The 21,676-nt window shown below is 35.3% G+C and overlaps 1 protein-coding gene and 1 long non-coding RNA gene across 4 annotated transcripts; both read left to right on the plus strand.

Annotated features, from left to right (window-relative positions):
* Window positions 1–2,161: 2,161 nt before the first annotated feature.
* LOC127160671 (gastrula zinc finger protein XlCGF57.1-like) lies at window positions 2,162–13,153 on the plus strand. Of its 3 annotated transcripts, XM_051103326.1 has the most exons (3): window positions 2,162–2,190; window positions 2,845–2,979; window positions 11,222–13,152. In XM_051103326.1, the coding sequence occupies exons 2-3, from the start codon at window positions 2,895–2,897 to the stop codon at window positions 12,718–12,720; spliced, it is 1,584 nt and encodes a 527-aa protein (XP_050959283.1). In that variant the 5' UTR covers window positions 2,162–2,190; window positions 2,845–2,894; the 3' UTR covers window positions 12,721–13,152. The 3 variants fall into 3 exon arrangements, with proteins under 3 accessions (XP_050959283.1, XP_050959284.1, XP_050959286.1); XM_051103327.1 differs by lacking the exons at window positions 2,162–2,190; window positions 2,845–2,979 and adding an exon at window positions 7,209–7,389 and having other exon boundaries at window positions 11,222–13,153; XM_051103329.1 differs by lacking the exons at window positions 2,162–2,190; window positions 2,845–2,979 and adding an exon at window positions 7,368–7,781 and having other exon boundaries at window positions 11,222–13,153.
* A 2,834-nt stretch (window positions 13,154–15,987) lies between these two features.
* Window positions 15,988–21,316, plus strand: LOC127160672 (uncharacterized). The gene is made up of 4 exons (XR_007826816.1): window positions 15,988–16,264; window positions 17,440–17,657; window positions 18,901–19,959; window positions 20,946–21,316. It is a non-coding gene; the product is annotated as an uncharacterized LOC127160672 (long non-coding RNA).
* The last annotated feature ends 360 nt before the right edge of the window (window positions 21,317–21,676 follow it).

The following is a 21,676-nucleotide window of genomic DNA, read 5'->3' on the forward strand; positions in this document are numbered from 1 at the left end:
TAATCTGTTAACAACGCACATTGTATACCCGTCTTTTTAGGCAAGTATCAGGTAATGAGGTAACGTGATCACAATTTAATAAAAACATTGCATTGTAAGTTAGGCCTATTAATTGTAATGATTTCATTTCAAACAACGAATAAATTGTATAGATAAAGCGAGCAAACAACACAGTATCAAGGGAGCTTTTTGAAACTCCGAATCAGTAAACCACGCGCGTCGCAAAATGATTTACTGTTTCGAAGTGCTTCAAACGGATCGCGAATCAGTTGATTCAGAACGGGACTTAGAAGCAGGTTCGCAGAATGTTTTTATCCCCACCAGGGATAAAAATAATACAGCAGAGGCAGGGATGCCTACATAAACATATACATAAAGCGGCAGTGCTCTGGATCCGCTGCAGGCTGTAAACGAATCCCCCATCCCCTCCCCCGGCGGTAATGGTACGGAACAACCGTACGCAAAACACACACACAAAAAAAAAATGGAAAATCAGAATAACGAGTCATGTTTTATGTTTTGTTCAAAAATCGTATTCGGATGCCACAACATAAACTTGTAGACTAGAAAATTAAACAGAGAGACAATTATTCATTTGTAAGATATTTGAAAAAAACGGAAAATGAAAGTTTGAAGCCAATTTTTATCTGGTCAATTTTGATGGTGCAAATTGAACAAAGAACTGCAAACCGTTACACGGACCCATCCGCCCTGGAGTCTGTTGCTATCAGAGCAAGCAAGAACTTGTGAAATTACCATTGTACTCCAGCTCGTGCTTCACTGTGAGACTATATCTACAATCCTGTTCATTGTTGAAAAAACATTTCTTTTCATTTCTTTTCACTGTCAGGATGAGGGAGTATTGTATAGGTTTTAAAGAAAATGTTCTTTATTTCTCGCGTCAATTTCAAGCGCAACGCCCATTTCAGTTTATCTCTTATGTTTGGGTTTGAAAATTCCACCCGATGTTTTTCTTTTCTTGGTCTGCCCATTTCAGCTTTTCAAAGCAAGAAATAGTTAAAGAGATAACTGAGGGTCTTATCTAGCAAAACGTTTAGTCGTTTTCTAAACAAATTGACAATTTCTATATTTTTTTAACCTCAAATGCTCATGTTGTCAATAGAGGGTATGCACGTGATGTCACCATCAGCTGGAGTGAGTGCGGCTCTGCCCACAAAGTGGCAAAAAGACTGAGTGGCAGCATTGGTGCAGCAACAGAACACACAGAACACCTCTAAAACCATAACGAGCTTTGCGATTGACTGTACAGAGAGATTTGACAAGAAACCTAAGATATATTTTTACAGACTGCTGAAAGCTACTGATATGAGAAGCAAATTAATCGCTGCAATTCAAAGAAACAAATGATCTCCAGGCAGCGAAACACGGATTTGCAGTTATCATTTCATGTTAATATGCTGAATTGTGCAGTAAAATCATATTCTACATATTGTGATATATCGTATTGACAACTCATCAACTAAATAGTAACCATCTTAAATTCTGCAGATCGGGATGTTTTTTAATAAACAATATATACATTATAAATATATAAATTTTTTAGCTGGATGATATGATATGTTGATATAAGGGATCACAGAGAGCATTTAATCTTCTTTGCATGTTCACTTTATAAACACTGGGTCAGTACTTCTGCAGCGGTGTAAGACGATTTTGAAGTTGGAGGAGAAAATGAGGAGTTTTTCGACCTACCCTAACTGTATTGACCCGGATTACACAGAGTTTGTAAGCCCATCGCAGAGAACAGACAAGATAAGCATTTGAGGTTAAAAACTATATAAATTGTCAATTTGTTGATGACCAATCGTTTTGCTAGATAAGACCTTTTATATATATATATATGTGTGTGTGTGTGTGTGTGTGTGTAATTAAATCAATGTTAAATTATTTAATGCTAAGGCTTCTGGATTCTTAACATGGTTCCTGCACTCAAACATGACATCTCACATATTATTCTTTCATTGAAATTAATTTTCATCACTTCACTGGACAACATGTATTTTAAATTCATTTAACCACAAATTAATCTACCGTTGACATATGTTTGTTATTTATGTGTGTTTTCTGCATATACATATCTGTGGCCAAAACAGGACTTTTATTTTGGTTTGGCATGTGACGTCATAAGACTGCGCTGCGCTCCGTGTCTGGAGATTCGGCTGAAGAGAGGTTGGTGTTTTGAAGAGTTTAAAGTATTTAAATCTCTTAAATCTTTTAGGTAGTGTTATAGTTTTTACAAACTATGTTAAATGAATTATTAATCATTCATTATAACGTTGCAGTGTTTCATTAAACATTTTGATTTTTTTTTTATTTGTGAGTAAAGCGTATTTGCACATTAACAAACACGGTGCTTTTCAACTGGCTCCCTAAATCGTGAATCAGTTTATAGTAAACACGAATTCTGGTTAGTAGTGATGAGAACGGAGCTTTTTGAAACTTCGAGTCAATTGAATCATTTGCTTTGCAAAACGATTCAGTGATTCGAAGCGCTCAAAACAGCGTCAATGCACCGAAAACAACAAACACAAATGTGTCAAAACAGATTTTACAAACTAACTGTAAATGTTCTCATGAAAGTGTAATGTATTAAATGTAATCTACAAGTTGTTTAATATCAAATATACATCTTAAATACTTGCATACCCTTAGGGATAGTGTGTGTTTTTATTTTTGTCTATTTGGGTAATTTAAGATAAATGTTACTTTGATTCACTCCCTTACCAGTGCACTGACTAGGGAGCAGATTGAGAAGCACACAGAGGTTTCGTTTGTATTTATTTTCCTTTTTTGTTAATTAGCTTCTCATCTTCAAACAAACAGAAACACCTCTGGTGAAGCACCTGAGATCCACAAGACACACTATTATAAAGATGGCGTTTATTAAAGAGGAAAATGAAGACATAAGGATTGCAGAAGTGTTCAGTCTAAAACAAGAAGATACTGAGGAACAAACAGGTTGGTTTTAATTTAAAGCTAAACTCACTCATTTGATCCTTATATGCAAGTGTCTACATAAATTATATTTTTGAAGAATGTCATATGACTGTCCTAATTAATGCAGTTTCCTTTGACAATTAAATAAAAAAAGTATATAGTATAACATTAAACATTTTTTGAATTAAAAACAATGTAAACCCTTCATTTATAGCATCTAATGATGCTTATTTTTCATAAGCAAAAAGGTGAGTTATCAATTTATAATGGCAATGGTAAAACAATATTATAATAATACACTCAAAACAATATTGAGAATCAAAAATGTATTCAGTTCACTTTTTTTTGTAACTCTTTTTACAACACATAATTTCAAAGTAGTTTTACAGAAAATGCATGTGTCTATATAGTAATTGAAAATGATTTGTTATCAGAAATGACTCAATTTAATGTCTATTTGGCAGAAATTTACAGTTTAAGTTATACAAATCATGCAGTTAAAAATGATTTTATTTAAGCAAAAACAATTAACATTATTGAAACAATATTTGCATTTTGAGGAAAATATAGCAGTTTTGTATGTTGGATCAGGTTTGACATCTAAAATCCTGAAGTCCACCAGTTTGGGGTCATCTCAGATCTTTGTAAGTGGCTGGATTCAATCTGTAGCTGGTGTCATCTATAGATGCCCATTCAGAGCTGGAAACAGAAAAGCAGACAGAGAATAATTAGAATAGCTGACGTTTCAATCAAAAGATGATCATGTGCATTTGTTCAGGTATAACTGAGTGAAAGGTTATGAAATGCATAATGTGAATGCTTGGCTAAAGAAATGTGTCTGAACACCATATGTTATCAGGAAGGCTGTTTCAAAGTTTGGGAGCTGGTTCTTTGTAGAAAAATAAGCAACGTATATCGTGGTTGTGGGGAGAAAACCTTGTGTCTACATATTTTGTTATTTTTACCTTTCCATAAATCATTTCTATTGGTAACCTTTTACATTTTTGTGGGTTTTGTGAATATTTAACAATGATTACATTTACATGGACATCAGTAATTTAACTATTTACTTTATTCTGAATAAGACATTATGATAAAGGTGTTTACATGAGTTCCTTTCAGAATATTCCTTTCATGTTCTAGTTTTATATGTTATAATACATAGGTCGATTAATGGCACACATCATTACGTCTCCTCCAGAATTTCATGTCTCAACATACAGTTCATCTCTGTCATGGTGCCATACACAGTTTGGGGTGTTTCATTTTTAATTTTTTGAATGCTTCGAGTGCAGTTAATTTGTAATGCTATACGTGCAAACAGATGATGGTGTGGTTGAAGCTGTGCTCTTTTGTTTGCCGTCAAACATTTGACCACTGTCGTGTGTGTATCCTGTCGCAAACTGCGGTGAAAAGTCCTGCACAAAGGTAATAGTTTGATTAAGGTGTGTTCACATCTGTACTGGATTTGGATAATGTGACTAAAATAGGAATACTCCACATCTTAATTCGATTTGTGTTTACTTCGAGTGTGACTTCAGTCGGATTAATGTAATTAAAAATCTGTTTACATGGTAGATTCTTAACCAGAGTATTGTTCTAATCGTATTCAAATCGCAATATTGTTGTCAATGTAAACATACTCATATGCTCACAAATAATACAATTATTTAAAAAAAAAAAAAAAAAGGCTTAATTGCATTAAGATGTTTACATGTCAAGAGCAAAGCTCTTCACTCCCATTTACATGCAATTTCCATTTTTCGTATTATTCCCTTTTGCAACTATAATTCACATATAATGTACTCACCCCTGTGTCGTCCAAGATGTTCATGTCTTTCTTTCTTCAGTCATAAAGAAATTATGTTTTTTGAGGAAAACATTTCAGGATTTTTCTCCATATAATGGACTGATATGGTACCCCGAATTCAAATTCAAATGCGGCTTTAAACGAGCCCAACTGAGGAAGAAGGGTGCATTCTGATTCAAGACATTTAGGGTATGTCAAAAAACTACAATCATATTTTCTCCCTCAACTTCAGAAATCATTTCAGAATCATCCTACATTGCTGCAGAAGTACCAACCCAGTCTTTGCAAATATGCAAAGAAGATCAAACACCCTTAACAAAAAAGGTAAAACAGCGATATAAGAAGTTGAGGGGAGAACATGAGATGGGAGTTTTTCAACATACCCTAACTGTCATGAACCAGAGTACACAGAGTTCAGGCAGAGTAAGACAAGACGAGCATTTGACATTAGAAAGTACATAAATTGTATTATTTTTATGAAAAAGACTAATTGTTTCACTAGATAAGACCCTTCTTTCTCAGCTGTGATCGTTTACAACTGCATTTGGGATCGTTTGAAGCCACATTTAAACTGTATTTTGGAAGTTCAAACTTGGGGCACCATATCAGTACATTATATGGAGAAAAATGCTGAAATGTTTTCCGCAAAAAACATAATTACGACTGAAAAAAGAAAGACATGAACATCTTGGATGACAAGGGGGTGAGTACATTATCTGTACATTTTTGTTCTGGAAGTGGACTTCTCCTTTAAGAAGTTTTCTTTTATTTTTATTTAGCTTGAAAACCAAATCTGTCATCAATATTTGTGTCATTTTTGCAGTGAGCTGCACACAATTTCGCACTCATGTTTACATGCCATACACCACCTATGTTAATGTGATAATGCTTGCTGTGATTATGAGCTTAATTGCATTATTTAAATCAAAATATTGCATTTACATGCATAGTTTAATTGCAATATTGCCAAAATCTCATTATAATCGCATTAAGAGGGGACATCTAAACACAGTAAATGAAAGCATTAAAATGACCTTGTCAACAAACGTTGTAACTCTTGGATCCTTAAGCTGTTGTAAAAGATGGCAACGCCACCCAGCCATCTTGAATTGAATGCTGCAAGCTTAAGGTAAGCAGTGATCTTTATTTTGAGGTTTTACGTGATTGTTTTTAAAGTTTATAAAATTATCTCTAGGTGGTTGCATACTCAGTTAAAATTATGCAGTTTACCCATTTAACAAAATTAAGATCTGATGTTAGCATTGTAATTATAGTTTCCTGTAGGTGTGCGACGTGTCAAGAAATCAACAGTCTAACGTTTTTGTAATATCAGTGTTGTATAATACAGATACACAGAGTTTTCATCTATATAGCTAGATAAACAACTTCTTACCTCAACATGACATTGTTGATATCTGTGGAGGAAATGTGTGCAATGGTCAGTGCATCGCATGAGGAGGCAAGAAATGTAGTTATATACATAGTGAAAGCACAGATGGAGAGAGCAAAAGAGAGATCAACAAAGATGCTCAGAGAAAGAATGAGGAAATAACAGGAGTGTAGCAAGAGAGGAATTTGAAAATGTGTTAATGCTTCAAGAGATGCAGAGGAATTAATGTTTCTATGTATAACGGGCAGTAATTACAGCAGTAGTACAGCAGTTGTATACAAAACATACTAATGTTTTTGTTGTATTTTTTTAAGATTCCTGTGATGGCACTGAGAGTGAAGCAGTTGGAAGGAAGAGACAGAATGAAAGCAGTTGGAACAAGTCTGTTAATAAAAGGAGAAGGATGATGGGACAACCATATGTTGGAATAAGAAGGAACGAAGAAGTTTACATGGAGCCCCGAGTGATGGGACCAAGATGTCAGTCAGCTGGATGCGTGAAGTCCTCCAAGCATCACTGCAGTACAGTTGGAGAAGCAGACAGGGAGAAGATTTTTAAATGTTTTTGGGAGAACATGAACTGGGAAGAGAAGAAAATATACGTGCGTGGTTTGGTGGATGTCATCCCGGTAAAGAGGAGAAGGGGGTGTGACAATTCAAGAAGGTTATCTACTCTTAATTATTTTTTAGTAGTTGATGGAGAGAGAAGAAGGGTGTGTAAAAGTTTCTTTTTGTCAACGCTGGGAATAGGAGAATGGTCTGCTCTTAACTGGGTGCAAGACACAGGAAATACACTGCAGAATCCGGCAGCGCACCTCAGACAAGACGATCGTGAGTTCATGAGGAGTTTTCTGCAGGATCTCCCTAAGGTGACTTTCTGCTACTGTAGCTCATCAGAATCGAAACAGTACCTGGAGCCTGTATTTCAGTCCATGACTGGCCTGTATAAAGTCTACCATCGTGCTGCTGAGGAAAAGATGCTGAGACCCTTCTCGAGGCAGGTGTTCTCAGAAGAATTTAAAGAGCAGAACCTGGGTCTTTACCATCCAAAGAAGGACAGGTGTAATACTTGCAGTTCCTTAAAGACTGAAAACTTGCCAAATAGTGAGTGGCCGGTCCATTTTATTAAAAAGGAAGAGGCCTGTGTGGAAAACTTGCAGGACAACGTGAATGTCAAGACTGAAATAAAAACCGAATGGTGAAAAAGGATTCTGCTTGGTCCGAAAAGAATGGTCAATTCTCAGTTTAGATTTTTAGATCTGTGTTATGGTCTTCATACGACATATGCCAGTGTGTACTGGTCAAACTGCTTTCTGTTTGGATTTTATGCCTTAAAGGGGTCATTGGATTGACATGACACTTACCTAAGATCAGTTGTAACAGTCCAACCTCTATGTTTTGATGCTGGAGCAGGGATGCAAGTTAGAAAAGAACTGAGCGATCGAGGTGTTGTGTTGCTGGATGTAATAATGAACGGTCATCATTTACATCATTTACTGCAGTGGATTGTTTGTTTGTGAAGGGAATGTGCCTCCTGATCTACCTATATCCATCTATGTTCGCGCAAATCATTCAGCAGCCTCGACCAGAATGGGATGATTTTTGCAGAGCTGATTTTGGCAAGGTAAAAAGGATGTTGTTTTACACTACCATTGAGAATTTTTAACCAAAGTATATTATAGACTATTCATTAAGACCCTAAAGAATCATATCAACTTGTGGAAAATGGGCATCCGATTTTGTATTATACAGAACAGTTGGCAACCCTAGTGTAAAGATACTAAAACTGGGGTGATATGATCATATTCTCAACCTGGTAAGAATGTAGAAGCTGCATTTTGGACTAACTGTAGCTTAAAAATGCAGGACAACCACCTAGCAGTGCATTACAATAGTCCAGTCTTCAGGTCATGAATGCATGAACTAGTTTTTCTGCTATATGAAAATATGTTCTGCATCTTGGAAATGTTTCTAAAGTGGAAGAAGGCTGTTTTTGTTACATGTGAAATTTTTTTTAAAAGTCAAATGTTTTTCACTGTCTTGAAATAAGTAACAGTACATCCTTCTAGATGAAAATTATTTTCTAAAAGCTGCTGTGTACAGGTTTTTGGACCAATAAATTTCTTTCTTAGCTGAATTTTATATAGGAAAATTACTGGTCATCCAATTTTTGTCATAGATATATAGTCTTTAAATTGAGCCCTTTTGAGTATATAAATTATGTTGATAACCATTTGGCCAGTTTTTTTTTTTAATTTTTATTTTTTATTATTTTAACCATCACACTATGTCAGTGTGATCTAAATATGTAAATAAAAAGTTTCTATGCACTGCTTGTTTTAAAATGTGTTACTGTTCATTTACACTGATTATTTACATGTGGAACAACATTGTTTTTGTAAATAATCCATTGTTTTTTGGCTACACACAAACTCTTGAATATTTGAATGGCTGTGAGTTTGAGATGCTTATAACACACTACAAGAAAGGCTTGGCTTAAATCAAGATGCATTTGCTAGATAAGCAAAAAGATGTAAAATATATCTGATTTTATAGATGGGTTTAACTTAATCCAGGATAAGGCCTTAGTTTAATTAAGATATTTAAGCAGCTTTTACAAAAATGCACACCACTAACATTTTCTTTTAAGGCATCTTGAGATTTTGAGAAAAATGGAACTGAATTTTCAGGTATGTCAGAGCAAGATATTTTCAGTTGAGACAGCTCAAACATGCATTTTAGTTTGGGACTGACAAAAAAAAAATAAAAAAAAAATGTATATATATATATATATATAAAAAAATTTTTTTTTTGCTTATCTAGTAAATGCATCTTGATTTAAGAATTTGTAGATATTTTGATTAGAAATAAAATAAAACAGATAAAAATATATTTTTTTTTTTTTTTTTTTTGGCAGTGCATGCATTTGAAAATGAAACAAACACACAGGGTGTGTTTACATGATTAAAAAAAGAACAACTTTTGTTCTTTTGAAAAATTTGCAGACAACATTGTCAAAGTGATTGCCGTTCACACGGATCTGTGAAAATTTGTTTTAAAATGGATGTTTTATTTATGCCAGGCCAGTAGTTGGTGATATCAGTTTGTAAAGATACACTACTGGAATAAGCATTTTCACAAATTCAGATTTTTTTTGTAGTTTACGCACAGAAAATAATAGCATTGCTTTCAAAAACTTGCACTTTAAAAACCATTTTTCAAAAGTTTGCTTTTCCAGGCCCCCAAAACCTTTTTGTTGTGTAATGGAACTGGCGAAATGCATAAAAAAAGTTCCATTTTTAGTTGGAAATTGTGTTGTGTAAATGCACCTTTAGTTCCTAAAGGTCCACAGCCCAGCACAGTTTAGCTGCAGCATCCTAATAAATAATAACATTATTATTATTATTATTATTATTATTATTATTATTATTATTATTATTATTATTATTATTTTTATTATTTACTACAGTACAATAGTGGTATTGCAATGGTAAAATATTTATTTGGTTAATTTGTATTTGTAATTTAGTGAAAACAACACCTCAAGTAGTATGTTTAATATAATACAACAGTGATGATTCTTATTGTTATGTAGTTATACGTTATCGGTTTCATTTTTGGGTTCCATGAACAATATTAGTGTAGATGCCATTAAAATAATATTAAATCGGAGATATAGAGTAGAAGAAGTAGTGAGGAGCTAGGTCTTTCAAAGCTGTGTGTAATTAACAGAATTTTAAAATGTCACTAGTCATGATAAAATTGTGCAATTTGGAAAACTTCTAGTGTACAGTAGAACCCACTAGAGCTTATTTATTGACCCTGTAACATTTCTAAGGTGGAAGAAGACTTTTCTACATATGTTAAAAAACCTCTGCATAACAGAACTAATGGGTTTTGGCAGAATTTAATTGAAGAAAATTACTAGCTGTCCCATTTAAATCATTGATACACACTGCATCAGTGGCGCATAAAAGCCCTGCCCAGATAGCACACGCACATCTGCAAGATGTCTGTTAAAGATCTCTTGATCTGGAAAGCATCTGCTTGATCAAAAACAAAATCTGACGGACATCTGTAAGATGTCTTCTTTTACATACATTCTAAATCATAAACATCTTAAAGACATCTAATAGATGTGTATATTTTGACATCTGATAGCATTCAGATGAGCAAACTGTCCCTTTCAGATGTCTTGCAGACTCTAATAGATAACGTTCAAATAGGTTTCTCCGAACTATGAACTGTGTACTATCAGGCTGATAGCACACATACATCACAATGACATCTATTTGACGTCTGCATTTACATCTGGAAGATGTATTTCCAGATATTAAAGTAAATATTAAAGACATCCATTAGATGTCTTTAAGATGTTTGATTTTAGAATGAATGGACGTAAAACTGACATCTTATAGACATCTGTCAGCTGTTTTTACACAGCAGATGTTTTCCAGATCAAGTGATCTTTAACAGACATCTTGTAGACATACGCATGCTATCTGGGAAATAATGTCCCTCAGGGGAACCATAAAGAAGAAGAAAAGTAAAGGACCTAATATTAATTCCTGTGGTACTCCATACTTTGATTAAATGTCTCTTCATTTAGACAAAGTAGTAGCAGTCAGATAGATAGGAGCTAAACCATGCTAATATTTGACTACAAGTGAAAATATACATAATTCACAGACTATCCAAGACAATGTTGTGGTCTGTGTTGTTGAAGTTTTAATAGCTCTAGAAGAGAGCGATAACTTGGTGAGGTGTTAACCTGACTGATATTAACAAAAACAGTTTCTCTGCAAAAACATCTTTGAAAGAATGTTTTGATAATATTTTAGACCAGGGATGTCAAACTCCACAGCCCTGCAGTGTGTAACTCCAAACTGCTCCATCAAACCCACCTTTAGTTTTCAAGTTATCTTGAAGACGTTGATTTCGGAGTGTTGTGGCAAAACTCTGCAGAACTGTGACTCTCCAGGATAGAGTTGAGCTATTTTTGCTTTCTGTTCTGCTGTTTCTTTTAAACAGGGATTAACTTGTATTTGTCTCTTTTTGCCCTAGCCCTGATGACCCTGAAAAAGGAGAGCGAAGTACTAGATGAAATGCAAGCCAACGATCAGTATGAGAAACAAAAATCATTTACCTTCTCACAGACTGAAAATACTTTATCAAGAAAGAAGACTGGAACTAAAAGTGATTTAATCTGCCAGCACTGTGGAAAGAGTTTCAAACAACATGGAAACTTTAAAGTCCATATGAGAGTTCACACTGGAGAGAAGCCTTATACATGTCAACAGTGTGGAAGGAGTTTCGCTCAAAAAGCAACCCTCAAAAGCCACATGACTATTCACACCAGAGAGAAGCCCTACACATGCCAACAGTGTGGGAACAGTTTCACTCAGCAAGGAAGCTACAACAGGCACATGACACTTCACACTGGAGAGAAGCCTTACATCTGCAAACAGTGTGGAAAGAGCTTCACTCAAAAAGCACACCTTAAAGTCCACATGACAAATCACACTGAAGGAAGCTCTTTCACCTGCCAGCCGTGTGGAAAAGGTTTTAACAGAAAAGAAGACCTTAAAGTCCACATGACAGTTCACACTGAAGGGAGCCCTTTTACCTGCCAACAGTGTGGAAAAGGTTTTGACAAAAAAAGAAACCTTAATTCGCACATGAAAATTCACAGTGGAGAAAAGCCTTATTTATGCCCTCAGTGTGGAAAAAGCTACAACCAAAGAGGAAACCTTAACAGGCACATGAGAACTCACACTGGAGAAAACTGTTCAACCTGCAAACTGTGTGGAAAACGTTTTATTGGAAGAGCGAACCTTAATTACCATATGCGAATTCATATGGGAGAGAAGCCGTACACGTGCCCTCAATGTGGAAAGAGTTTTACGCATAAACCGACTTTCAAAGTCCACATTAGAATTCACACCGGAGAGAAACCTTACACATGCCAACTGTGTGGAAAGAGCTTCACTCAAAAAGGACACCTTAAAGTCCACATGGCATATCACACTGCAGAAAGCTCTTTCACCTGCCAACAGTGTGGAAAAAGCTTTAACCAAAAATCAAACCTCAATTCCCACATGAAAATTCACACTGGAGAAAAGCCATACACATGCCCTCAATGTGGAATGGGTTTTGCGTATAAACAAACTCTTAAAGTCCACATGCGAATTCACACTGAAGGGAAGAGTTTCACACGCCTTCAGCTTGAGAAGTGTTTCACATATCAAGACCTGAAACGTAACTTGCAAGCTTATTCTGGAAAGAAACTACAGAGTTCTGACTGTGCTAAGAGGTTTAGAAAAAGAAGCAGTTTTAAAAATCACCTGCACGTTCACACTGGAGAAAGGAGATTTAAATGTGGTCAGTGTAATAAAACATTTCTTTTGCCATTGCATTTACGGATACACCTGAAAAGTCATACAGATGTGAGACCCTATTCTTGTTCTGTGTGTGGAAAGAGTTTCAAATGGCTCAGCAATTTAAAATGGCACCAGAAAATACGCATCTGTATAAAATCAAGGCTGCGTTCACACTGCAGCTGATTGTGGGCCAAATCTGAACATTCTTTAGTCACAAGAGTTTTTGGCTACAAACTGCTATTAAAGTGTGAGAATTAAGTTGTGCTCATTAATAGAATTCAACAGAAACTATTTACACCATGACTGACAGTTTGACGCAGATCAATTTCACACCATTTGCATTGTGCATTAACAAATGCTGACATTGTATAATCAACTCTTTGACTCTGAGTTGATTTGTTACACTACAAACTTTATCCAGAAAGGACTTTTCAATTATTTTGATTCATTTTGTTGTTTTGTAGTTGCAATGTTTTTGACTACTTGATGAAGACCGAAATGGTTGAATGTCTACTATTAAACTAGAGTTTCAGAGCCTTGTGGCAATGTGCTGTTCTTTAGTCAAAAGCTTTCTTGGATGTTTCTAGTTACGTACACAACTGCACAAAAGTTTGGGAGCAGTAAGACTTGCAATGTGTTTTAAAGACGTCTCGGTAACACTTTATTTTAAGGTGTCATAATAAAGAGTAATTACCTAATTAAGTACTTAGTAGTAGCTGTTGTGCTTACATGAAACAAAATGTACTTACCATGTAACTAATTTATGGAACAGCCTGTAGTTGCAGTTTGTAATTATGTAATGTAATAGGCTGCCACTGTTACACATATGTAACAGACCGAGTCTGTTACACAGCTACATATGTAACCAAAAGACTGCTGTGTTGCACACTTTATTCAACGTAATTAAAAATGTACACAGACATAAGCTACTTAAAATAAAGTGTATCAAGATTGTACTTAAATGTACAAGTAGCTGTGTAACAGACTTGTATGTGTAACAGTAGCTGCCTATTACATCTACATAATTACAAACTGTAATTACAGACTGTTCCATAACTTAGTTACATGGCAAGTACTTTTTTTTTTCATGTAAGTACAATGGCTACTACTAATTACACTGTAAAAAATGTTCTTACTTTAACAGTAAAATACCATATAAATGCTACAGAATAAAACCATATTCCACAAAACATGCGATAACCGTAGAATTTACAGTGACGTAATTAGTTTTACAGAGTAAGACCTTAAATTTAACAGTTAAAAACACATGAAAATACGGTTTATTGCAGTAAAATTAACAATTTTAAACTTAACAAATTAACAAATGAACTGTTTTATCCCTTACAGAAAAGACATGAATTTCACATGTTTTCTGCATGTGCAAAAATGTGTTTTTGGAACATTTTTGTGTGAAACCCATGAGATAAAATGATGTTATTATTTTGTTAAAAATTAAACCTGCTTGTGTTGATTTCAGTCAATGCTCTCTAAAAAAACGTCCTGGAGAAAAGCGTTTCAACATATTCATGCCTTGAATTTTTTGTAATGTGTACAAATTGGAAATGTATACTTAGTTGTTCTTATAAAATATTGTATTGTAGGACTATAGTAGTGTTTGAAAGAACAGTAAACATGCTTAGAGTACAAATCAGCCATTAGTCAACATGCTAATAACCAGAAAAGATTTTATGTAACTTTATGCGCTATTCTTATGTCAAAATTAGGTCATGTGTCCCTTCTAATTTTAACAATCCATCTTTCCTGAAGCTCTCTGTCCTGTGGAAATTTGTTAAGTAATGTATTTTCTGTGTTTTGATAGCTGTGTCCTGCCAGTGTCCAGTGTATTTGAGACCATTTCACTAGATGTAAACAACACTGGTCCAGAAGTGCTTCCTTTTTTTTTTTTTTTTTTTGGTTTTTTTTTTTTATTTCACATATACAAATGCATCTTAAAGGTGCTAATGTAACATTTTCATCCAGTGAAATGTTATGTTGGTTGTATTTTTTTGTGATGTTTGTGTAAAGTAAAAAAAAACAAAAAAAAACAGGAAGTGTATCGGGACCAGTATGTTTACATCTAGCCAAATGGTCTATATTGGAGAACTGAAAAATTGTTTTGCTGTAATTAACAGTGGTTTTACTTTGTTAGGGTGTGTGAAACGAAATATCTGAAATTCAATGCTCTGTTTTGCCTCTGCTCTCAGGAATTAGTTTTAAGCATTTGAAAGATAACCGTTAAGCATCATCCAATCATGATAAACATTGAGCCTTGGGCAAAGAATTTGATTGGCTGAGTTCTCATTGGCGCGAAGCGTTTGCATTTCAGCACGTCGGCAGTAGACTAGTGGAGAACGATTCTTGCATTGACGAAGGAGAACTACAAAATAGTGGGAATATAAAGTAAAATAAATGTGTCTGGGAAATTGGTAAGTTAAATTAGAACGTTTTAGGCAGAGTGTGGTTTTAAACATGAGTAGCAAGTACCCTGTTGATGGCGCATAAACGTATCTTGGCAGTGCATGTAAAACTTAGTCAGATTTGCAAGTGGGATGTGAAACAGCATTTAGGTGTTTAAAACACCAATAGAGTGCGTGTTTGTTCACAGTTATTTACAATATTTAGCTGTTATTTCTGTGGAACATGTTTTACATGTCAAACTTCACCGTAATGAACCATGATGCGTGTTCAAGTGTGGCGCTACAGATTGCCGCGATACATTTTGTTCATACAGGGCATTTAAGGCTCATTTTTACCGTAAACATAAAGATTCATATGTTCATACTACAAATGCTCTTACGGTGTTTACATGTAATATGTCTATGTGCCAGCACCAATGTCGCGATGTCAAATCACTAACAGCTCACTTAAAGGAACATATAGCCGAAGGATGTGTTGTGACATGTCCAGTGAAAGGATGCGACCATACGTTCACTATAAGGTCTTCCTTTACAGCCCACATGCCCAGGAAACACAGACAATGTTCTGTGGGCAGTATAAGAGATCTTTATAAGGAGACAATTTCTCAGTTTCTTGAAACTGAACCATTACTTACAGGCCCTACAGAGAGATTTAGTGAGACTGATGAAGGTGAAGTTCATCTTACAGAAAATTTCAATGACCTTATTCTCAGAAATATTTCTCTTTTCTTCTGCCAGCATCAACTATACAAAATCTTGTTGAAGAGATGCAAAGCATACATGAACTAGGACAGACATATACTTTGAATAAATTGAGTGCATTCCTCAAACTAATTCTATATCAAGATTCTTTTGAGGTGGTAAACCCATTAGGTTCAGCAAAAAGCAAGCACAAAGTACTAGCTATATATTTGTCTCTGGCTAATTTACCACCTCATCTAAGATCAAGTACAGACCACATGTCACTTGTAATGCTGTGTCAAGAAAAAGACTTGAAAACACTTTGGGCATGACAAAGTTCTCTCAAGGCTCATTGCAGACTTAAAAGACCTGGAAGACAATGGAATAACTGTGGCAGAGGAAAAAGTTAAAGGGACTGTTTTGTGCATTGCAGAGGACAATTTGGAGTCTCATAATATCAGTGGATTCACAGAAAATTTTAGTTTTTCTGAATATTTCTGCAGGTATTGCCGGATAACACGAACAGATTTTCAAACGGATCCAAATGCATGTGGACCTCAGCACACTCCTGAAAACTATAAAATCTGCAGTAGACATTTTACAGTCTGAGGAACAACAAAATGTTGAAGGTATAATATCTGAGTACATTTTTAATTCATTGAATTACTTCAATGTTTGTATGCCTGGCTTGCCACCTTGTTTAGGCCATGTCATTTTTGAGGGTATCCTTTCCTATGATTTAACCCTTTACCTGAAGTACTTCATCAAGCAGAAAAAGTGGTTCACTTATTCAATTCTGAATAGACGCATCAAGCAATTTAAGTACAGTGGCTCTGATGCGTTGAGTAAGCCATGTGCAGTAAACTCCAATGGAGAAAAGCTTTCTGGTCAGGCTATTCAGAACTGGAATTTTCTAAGACTTCTTCCTGTGATCATGTGTGACAAGGTGAAAGAGCCCACAGATGATGTTTGGCAGTTGACCCTTCAGCTAAAAGGCATTGTGGAGCTGATTTGTGCACAGAAAATTTAAGGTTGCATACCTTGATGTTCTTATCCAAGAATATCTTGCTTGTAGATTTTCTCTCTTTCCAGGACATAGGCTAAAGCCTAAGCATCACTACTTGCGACACTACCCTGCACTGATTTTAAAGTTTGGTCCTTTGATCAGGTTGTGGACAATGTGCTTTGAAAGTAAGCACAGTTACTTTAAAAGATGTGCTAGGAACTTAAAGAATTTCCAAAACCTGTGCTTCACTCTCTCTGAAAGGCATCAAATGTAACAATCTGTCAGAAGGGTCAATGTGTGATCTAACTTTGAGGGGAAAAAACAGCACTGCATTTTACTCAGAGCTGTATGGTGATTAAAGATGCAGTGAGGCAGTTTGGATTTACAGAGAACCATACCAAAGTCTCAGCAGAAGTAAAGTACAGGGGTACGTTATACAAAAAGGGCCAGTTCCTTGTGACAAATAATATGGACTCAATACAGTTTGGAGAACTTGAACTTATTCTCATAAGATAAAGATGAAGATAAGATGAAGTTGTTCATTTTCTGCTGAGAAAGTATGTAGCAGAGTTCATTCCTGCATACCATATGCATGAATTAAAAAATCAGACTGAAATAATGCATTGTGTGAAAATCAATGACCTTGCAGATTTCTATCCTTCAACATCATATATGATGAATGAAAAAAGGGTCATTCCATTAAAGCACAGTGTGATGTCACACCGAACATGATTGTTGATCTGTATTTTCAAAATTTTTGGTTAATTTATGTGAATTATTATTTTGGTTGTTTTTCAGAAATGGGTGATTCAGAGCTAAACACTTCAAACATCAGCAATGCCATTGATGCTGTATTACCTGAACTCCCAATCGCAACTAAAAATCTCTTGAGGACACCTTAAAATCACTTGGAGTGGAGGCCCCAGAAGATTTCAGATTTCTTCAGGAATCAGATTTGGCAGCTGTACTGAAGCCCATTCAAGCCAGGAAATGTATTTCTGTTCTAAAGGAGACCAGTAAGTCCATGCATTTGTTTCCATTACAAAAAAGGGATAGCTTAATATTAGGGATGCACGATATTATCGGACTGATATTGGAATCGGCCGATAATGGCTTTAAATGTAAATATTGGCATCGGCCCGATATGAAAAATTATGCTGATATGTTTTGCCGGTAAGGAATGTGTTAACTCACATGTGCTGAGGGTGTGCACAAATTGCCATGAGCTTAATAATATTTTTATTTTCCCAAATCCTCACCGTCTCACCCTTTAATTTCGCATGTTTATTTTCTTGTCGTTCACTGTTAATCCATGTTTTCGTATCTCTTACTGTGATAAATTGCGGGTGGGAAATAAAAGATTTTGTGGCAATAAATTAATAATTCGTTAATATGACGTATTAATTTGTTCCCTCCTTTTACAAATTAACAAATTAAATCGTAGGAATGAATTAACACGTTGTAGAAATGAATTATGTCCTGTTCGTGTCCTGCATGGTATTCTTGAGCAAAAAAAAAAAAAAAAAAAACATGCATACTTTTCTTTTTGTTTTTGCTTTGAAGATCGTGTCATCTTTGTTCTTGTTAAAAACAAACTTTCCAAACAAAAGGATCTATATATCGGTATAGGTATCGGTATCGGCCAAAATGAGATGGAAAAATATTGGCATATCGGATATCGGCAAAAATCCAATATTGTGCATCCCTATTTAATATTAAAATGAAAATTCTGTCATGTACTCACTCTCAGATTGTTCCAAACGTGTATACATTTCTTTGTTCTGCTAAACTCAAAGGAAGATATTTGGAAGAATGTCAGTAACCAAGCAGATCTCATTCCCATTTACTGCCTGTTTAGTTACTGACTTTCTTACAAATATCTTCCTTTGTGTTTAGCAGAAAAAAAAAATGTATACATGTTTGGAACAATGTGAGGGCAAGAAAGGATGACAGAATTTTCATTTTTGGGTGAACTATCCCTGTAATGGTCAGACATATTTATTACTTTTGTTACTAAAAGTAGCGATTTTGTTATTCGTTATTATTTTTGGTTATTTGTTCTGTTTAATACATTTTATTTTAACAGTGAGGCAAAATATTATTATGACCGTTAAAGTAACTGTTCAACTGTAAAAACAAGTTTGTCTGTAATTTACTTACTATCTTGTCATTCTAAATGAACACCTGGTTTTGAATAACAATAGGGCAACAAACTATTCCTAGTCCAACTAAGTATGTACCTATGACTTTTTTTTACAGCACAAATTTCTGAAACCCCAAAGCAACCAGTCTGTTCATCGCCAGGATCTTTTTTTTTTTTATCCCAGAGTTTTTCATACTTATCTCCCAGCACCTCCCCTTCTAGTGTGAACTGGGTGGACAGTTTTGAAGTCCCATGGAATAAGTTCCCTGAGGAATTAATGCAGGCACTTGAGAGACAGAAAAGGCCAAGCCCTCGGTTGCGTAGGGAAATTGTCAGGATAGTTGTTGAAAATGATGAAAGTTTGTGCTTGTCCAAGTAGGAAGAATTTAACGGAGGTCACCAAAAGGATGGTTGCCAAATATCCAAAGTCTTTGCAAGATGTGATTGAAGGGAGTGTGATTGGTCCTGGATACTACTCCTTTGTCAAACAATTTCAAGCCAGGGTTGAAAATGCAAGAAGAACCAGCACACCAAAAATAAAAAAGTGCATTCATGATACAGAGGAATGTGACACTGAGGAAGTCACTCCTGAAAAAAGAGTTGCAGTCCAAGATAGATACGGCTGCATTAATTGGGAGGTGAAATTTACCCCCCTCAGTGAAACTGCTGAGAGTCAGCTATTGAAAAACGAGAAGATGAGGAGTCTGTCACAAACAACTGACTGGAATGAAGAGGAAGTGAAGGTTGTCATGAAATCTACATACTACAGTCAATGAAAAGATATCAACAAAGGAACAGACATGAAAACCCTTACTGAGGAGTGCCCATTTTTTTTTCTGGAAAGTGTAATGGAAGTGCACTTTAAAGACCTCACAGGAATACCACTTAAAGAGACCTTCCTAAACAGCATTGACACAAAGGGAAACAGACTGTTGAACTTCATGAGGAATGTTTGTGCAACCAGGAACAAGCGTGTCTTACAGGCTGTCACAAAAATTAAAAGTTTTGAGAGGACACACAAATGGTTGCTCAGAGGATGTGAAAGACTTGATTCTTCTACTTCTCTCCTATTTTGATGAGAAAGAGGAGCTCCTTCTTCATTCAAATAGTCACAAGCCTTGCAAAGGATGTAGAGTTGGAAAACTTGCCTGTGACGCCTTGCATCATTGTGTGTGGTAAGTTTATGTTTTATTCATATACAGTAGCACCCTCAAAGCTTTAATGTTTAAATGTTTATCTATAAAGTTGAGTTTATATATTTTTACCAGTGGTGGTCGGTGCCTCCTCTTCCGGGCCTGCTGGAATACAAAATATGTGTTCGAGGTGTCGTGTGTGGCTCGTCGTGTCAAAATATTTGTTTTGCACGTTGTGAACATATGTGCATGGCTTGTCATGTCAACATAGGATAAAAGAGATGATCGCCTTTACAATACACTCGACAGACACTTGCTTAATCCTTAACTCTGATTTCACAATAATATTAAGCGAGTATCTAGCAAACACGAGAGTCTCTTTTATCATAAACCCCTTTAATGCATCTGCAGCAGACATGTATTTTGACATGATGCGTTGCATGTAGGTTCGTATGAGGTGTGGAACGCATATTTTGACATGATGAGCCACACAAATGATGGGCTACATACATGTTTTGGACACGCTTCACATTCCAGCAGGCCCGGAAGAGGAGGCACCGACCGCCACTGTATTTTACATACTCCTTGCAGTGTATGTTTTTTTTTAATTAGTACTGCCCAGATCAAACTGCACCACATAATAGATATTTTACATATATTCCACAACACAGATTAATAACTCAGTTTCAAAAATAATCCAGTTCAAAAGCTTAGACACCCTAGATGCCTTATTACTGTATGATGTTACCTAACTCATGAGTGTTTCTGTGTTTTGTGATAATTATTCACAAGTGTCTTGTTTAATCTGAGACATAAATCTTCTGAAAATTCACACAGGTCTTGCACATTATTTACTTTTTGTCATGTTCTGCATATTTGGCCTTAAAATAATGTGGACATTTGAGAGAGGTAATAGTTGTGAATGTCCTTATAATTGTCCTTAAGTATTAACCATTTGGGGTATCTATTTTAGTAAAAGGAGTTAACAATCAGTGTTGCATAGGTTTTCAAAGTTTTTTCTTTTCAAGGTGTTTTTTCATCATCAATCCTGAAAAGGGCACAAAGGTAGTGGAAAAGAAGAACAAAAAACGACTCTCAGTGAACCCAAGAGTCTTCACCTTAATCTTTGACCTTTCTGATTACAGTGGCGAGAGACATTGTAAATGGCCTGCAAAGGTGCCCTGCAACTTGTGTTGTTCCTTGTTCAGCTTTAGTAGTTATTATTGTAAATGTTCGACTTAAACTTTACCTTCTTCTCAAGCTCGGTTTAAAGTGGCAGTTAGATAGTGGAAATATTTTAAATTCTGAATCTAAATTTGAAATGCATCTGACTGATTCTTGTCTGATTTTAAGACTAATCTTAAGCCATTGTGTACTTATGATAAAACACAAGAACAGAAAAAAAACACTAATGTTATTTTGAATGCCTGCCAGTCTTTATTAAAAATATTTGGGACCACACTGATGTGTAAGTTTTTATTAGATTTTGATGGGTTTTGATGATTTGTTTTAGGTTTGTATTCATCAATTAGTATACAAGTATTCTTAATAGTTTCTTAAAGGTAAAATCTGAATGTTTAGCAGTGTAACTTCTATCTCTTCTTGCTCCCAGCTATGATAAAATGGTGCTTTCACAGAATTGCTGAATGAATTCACTTATGTTCAGTTTATTTATATTGAAAATAATTCAACAGCATTTAAATATTTAATGTTTTTTCCTTGGTTTAAATAGTTTTCTGTCTGCTTTGTGAAATAATTA

The sequence above is a fragment of the Labeo rohita genome, unplaced genomic scaffold (genome assembly GCF_022985175.1).
Source record: "Labeo rohita strain BAU-BD-2019 unplaced genomic scaffold, IGBB_LRoh.1.0 scaffold_423, whole genome shotgun sequence".
Taxonomy (NCBI): domain Eukaryota; kingdom Metazoa; phylum Chordata; class Actinopteri; order Cypriniformes; family Cyprinidae; genus Labeo; species Labeo rohita.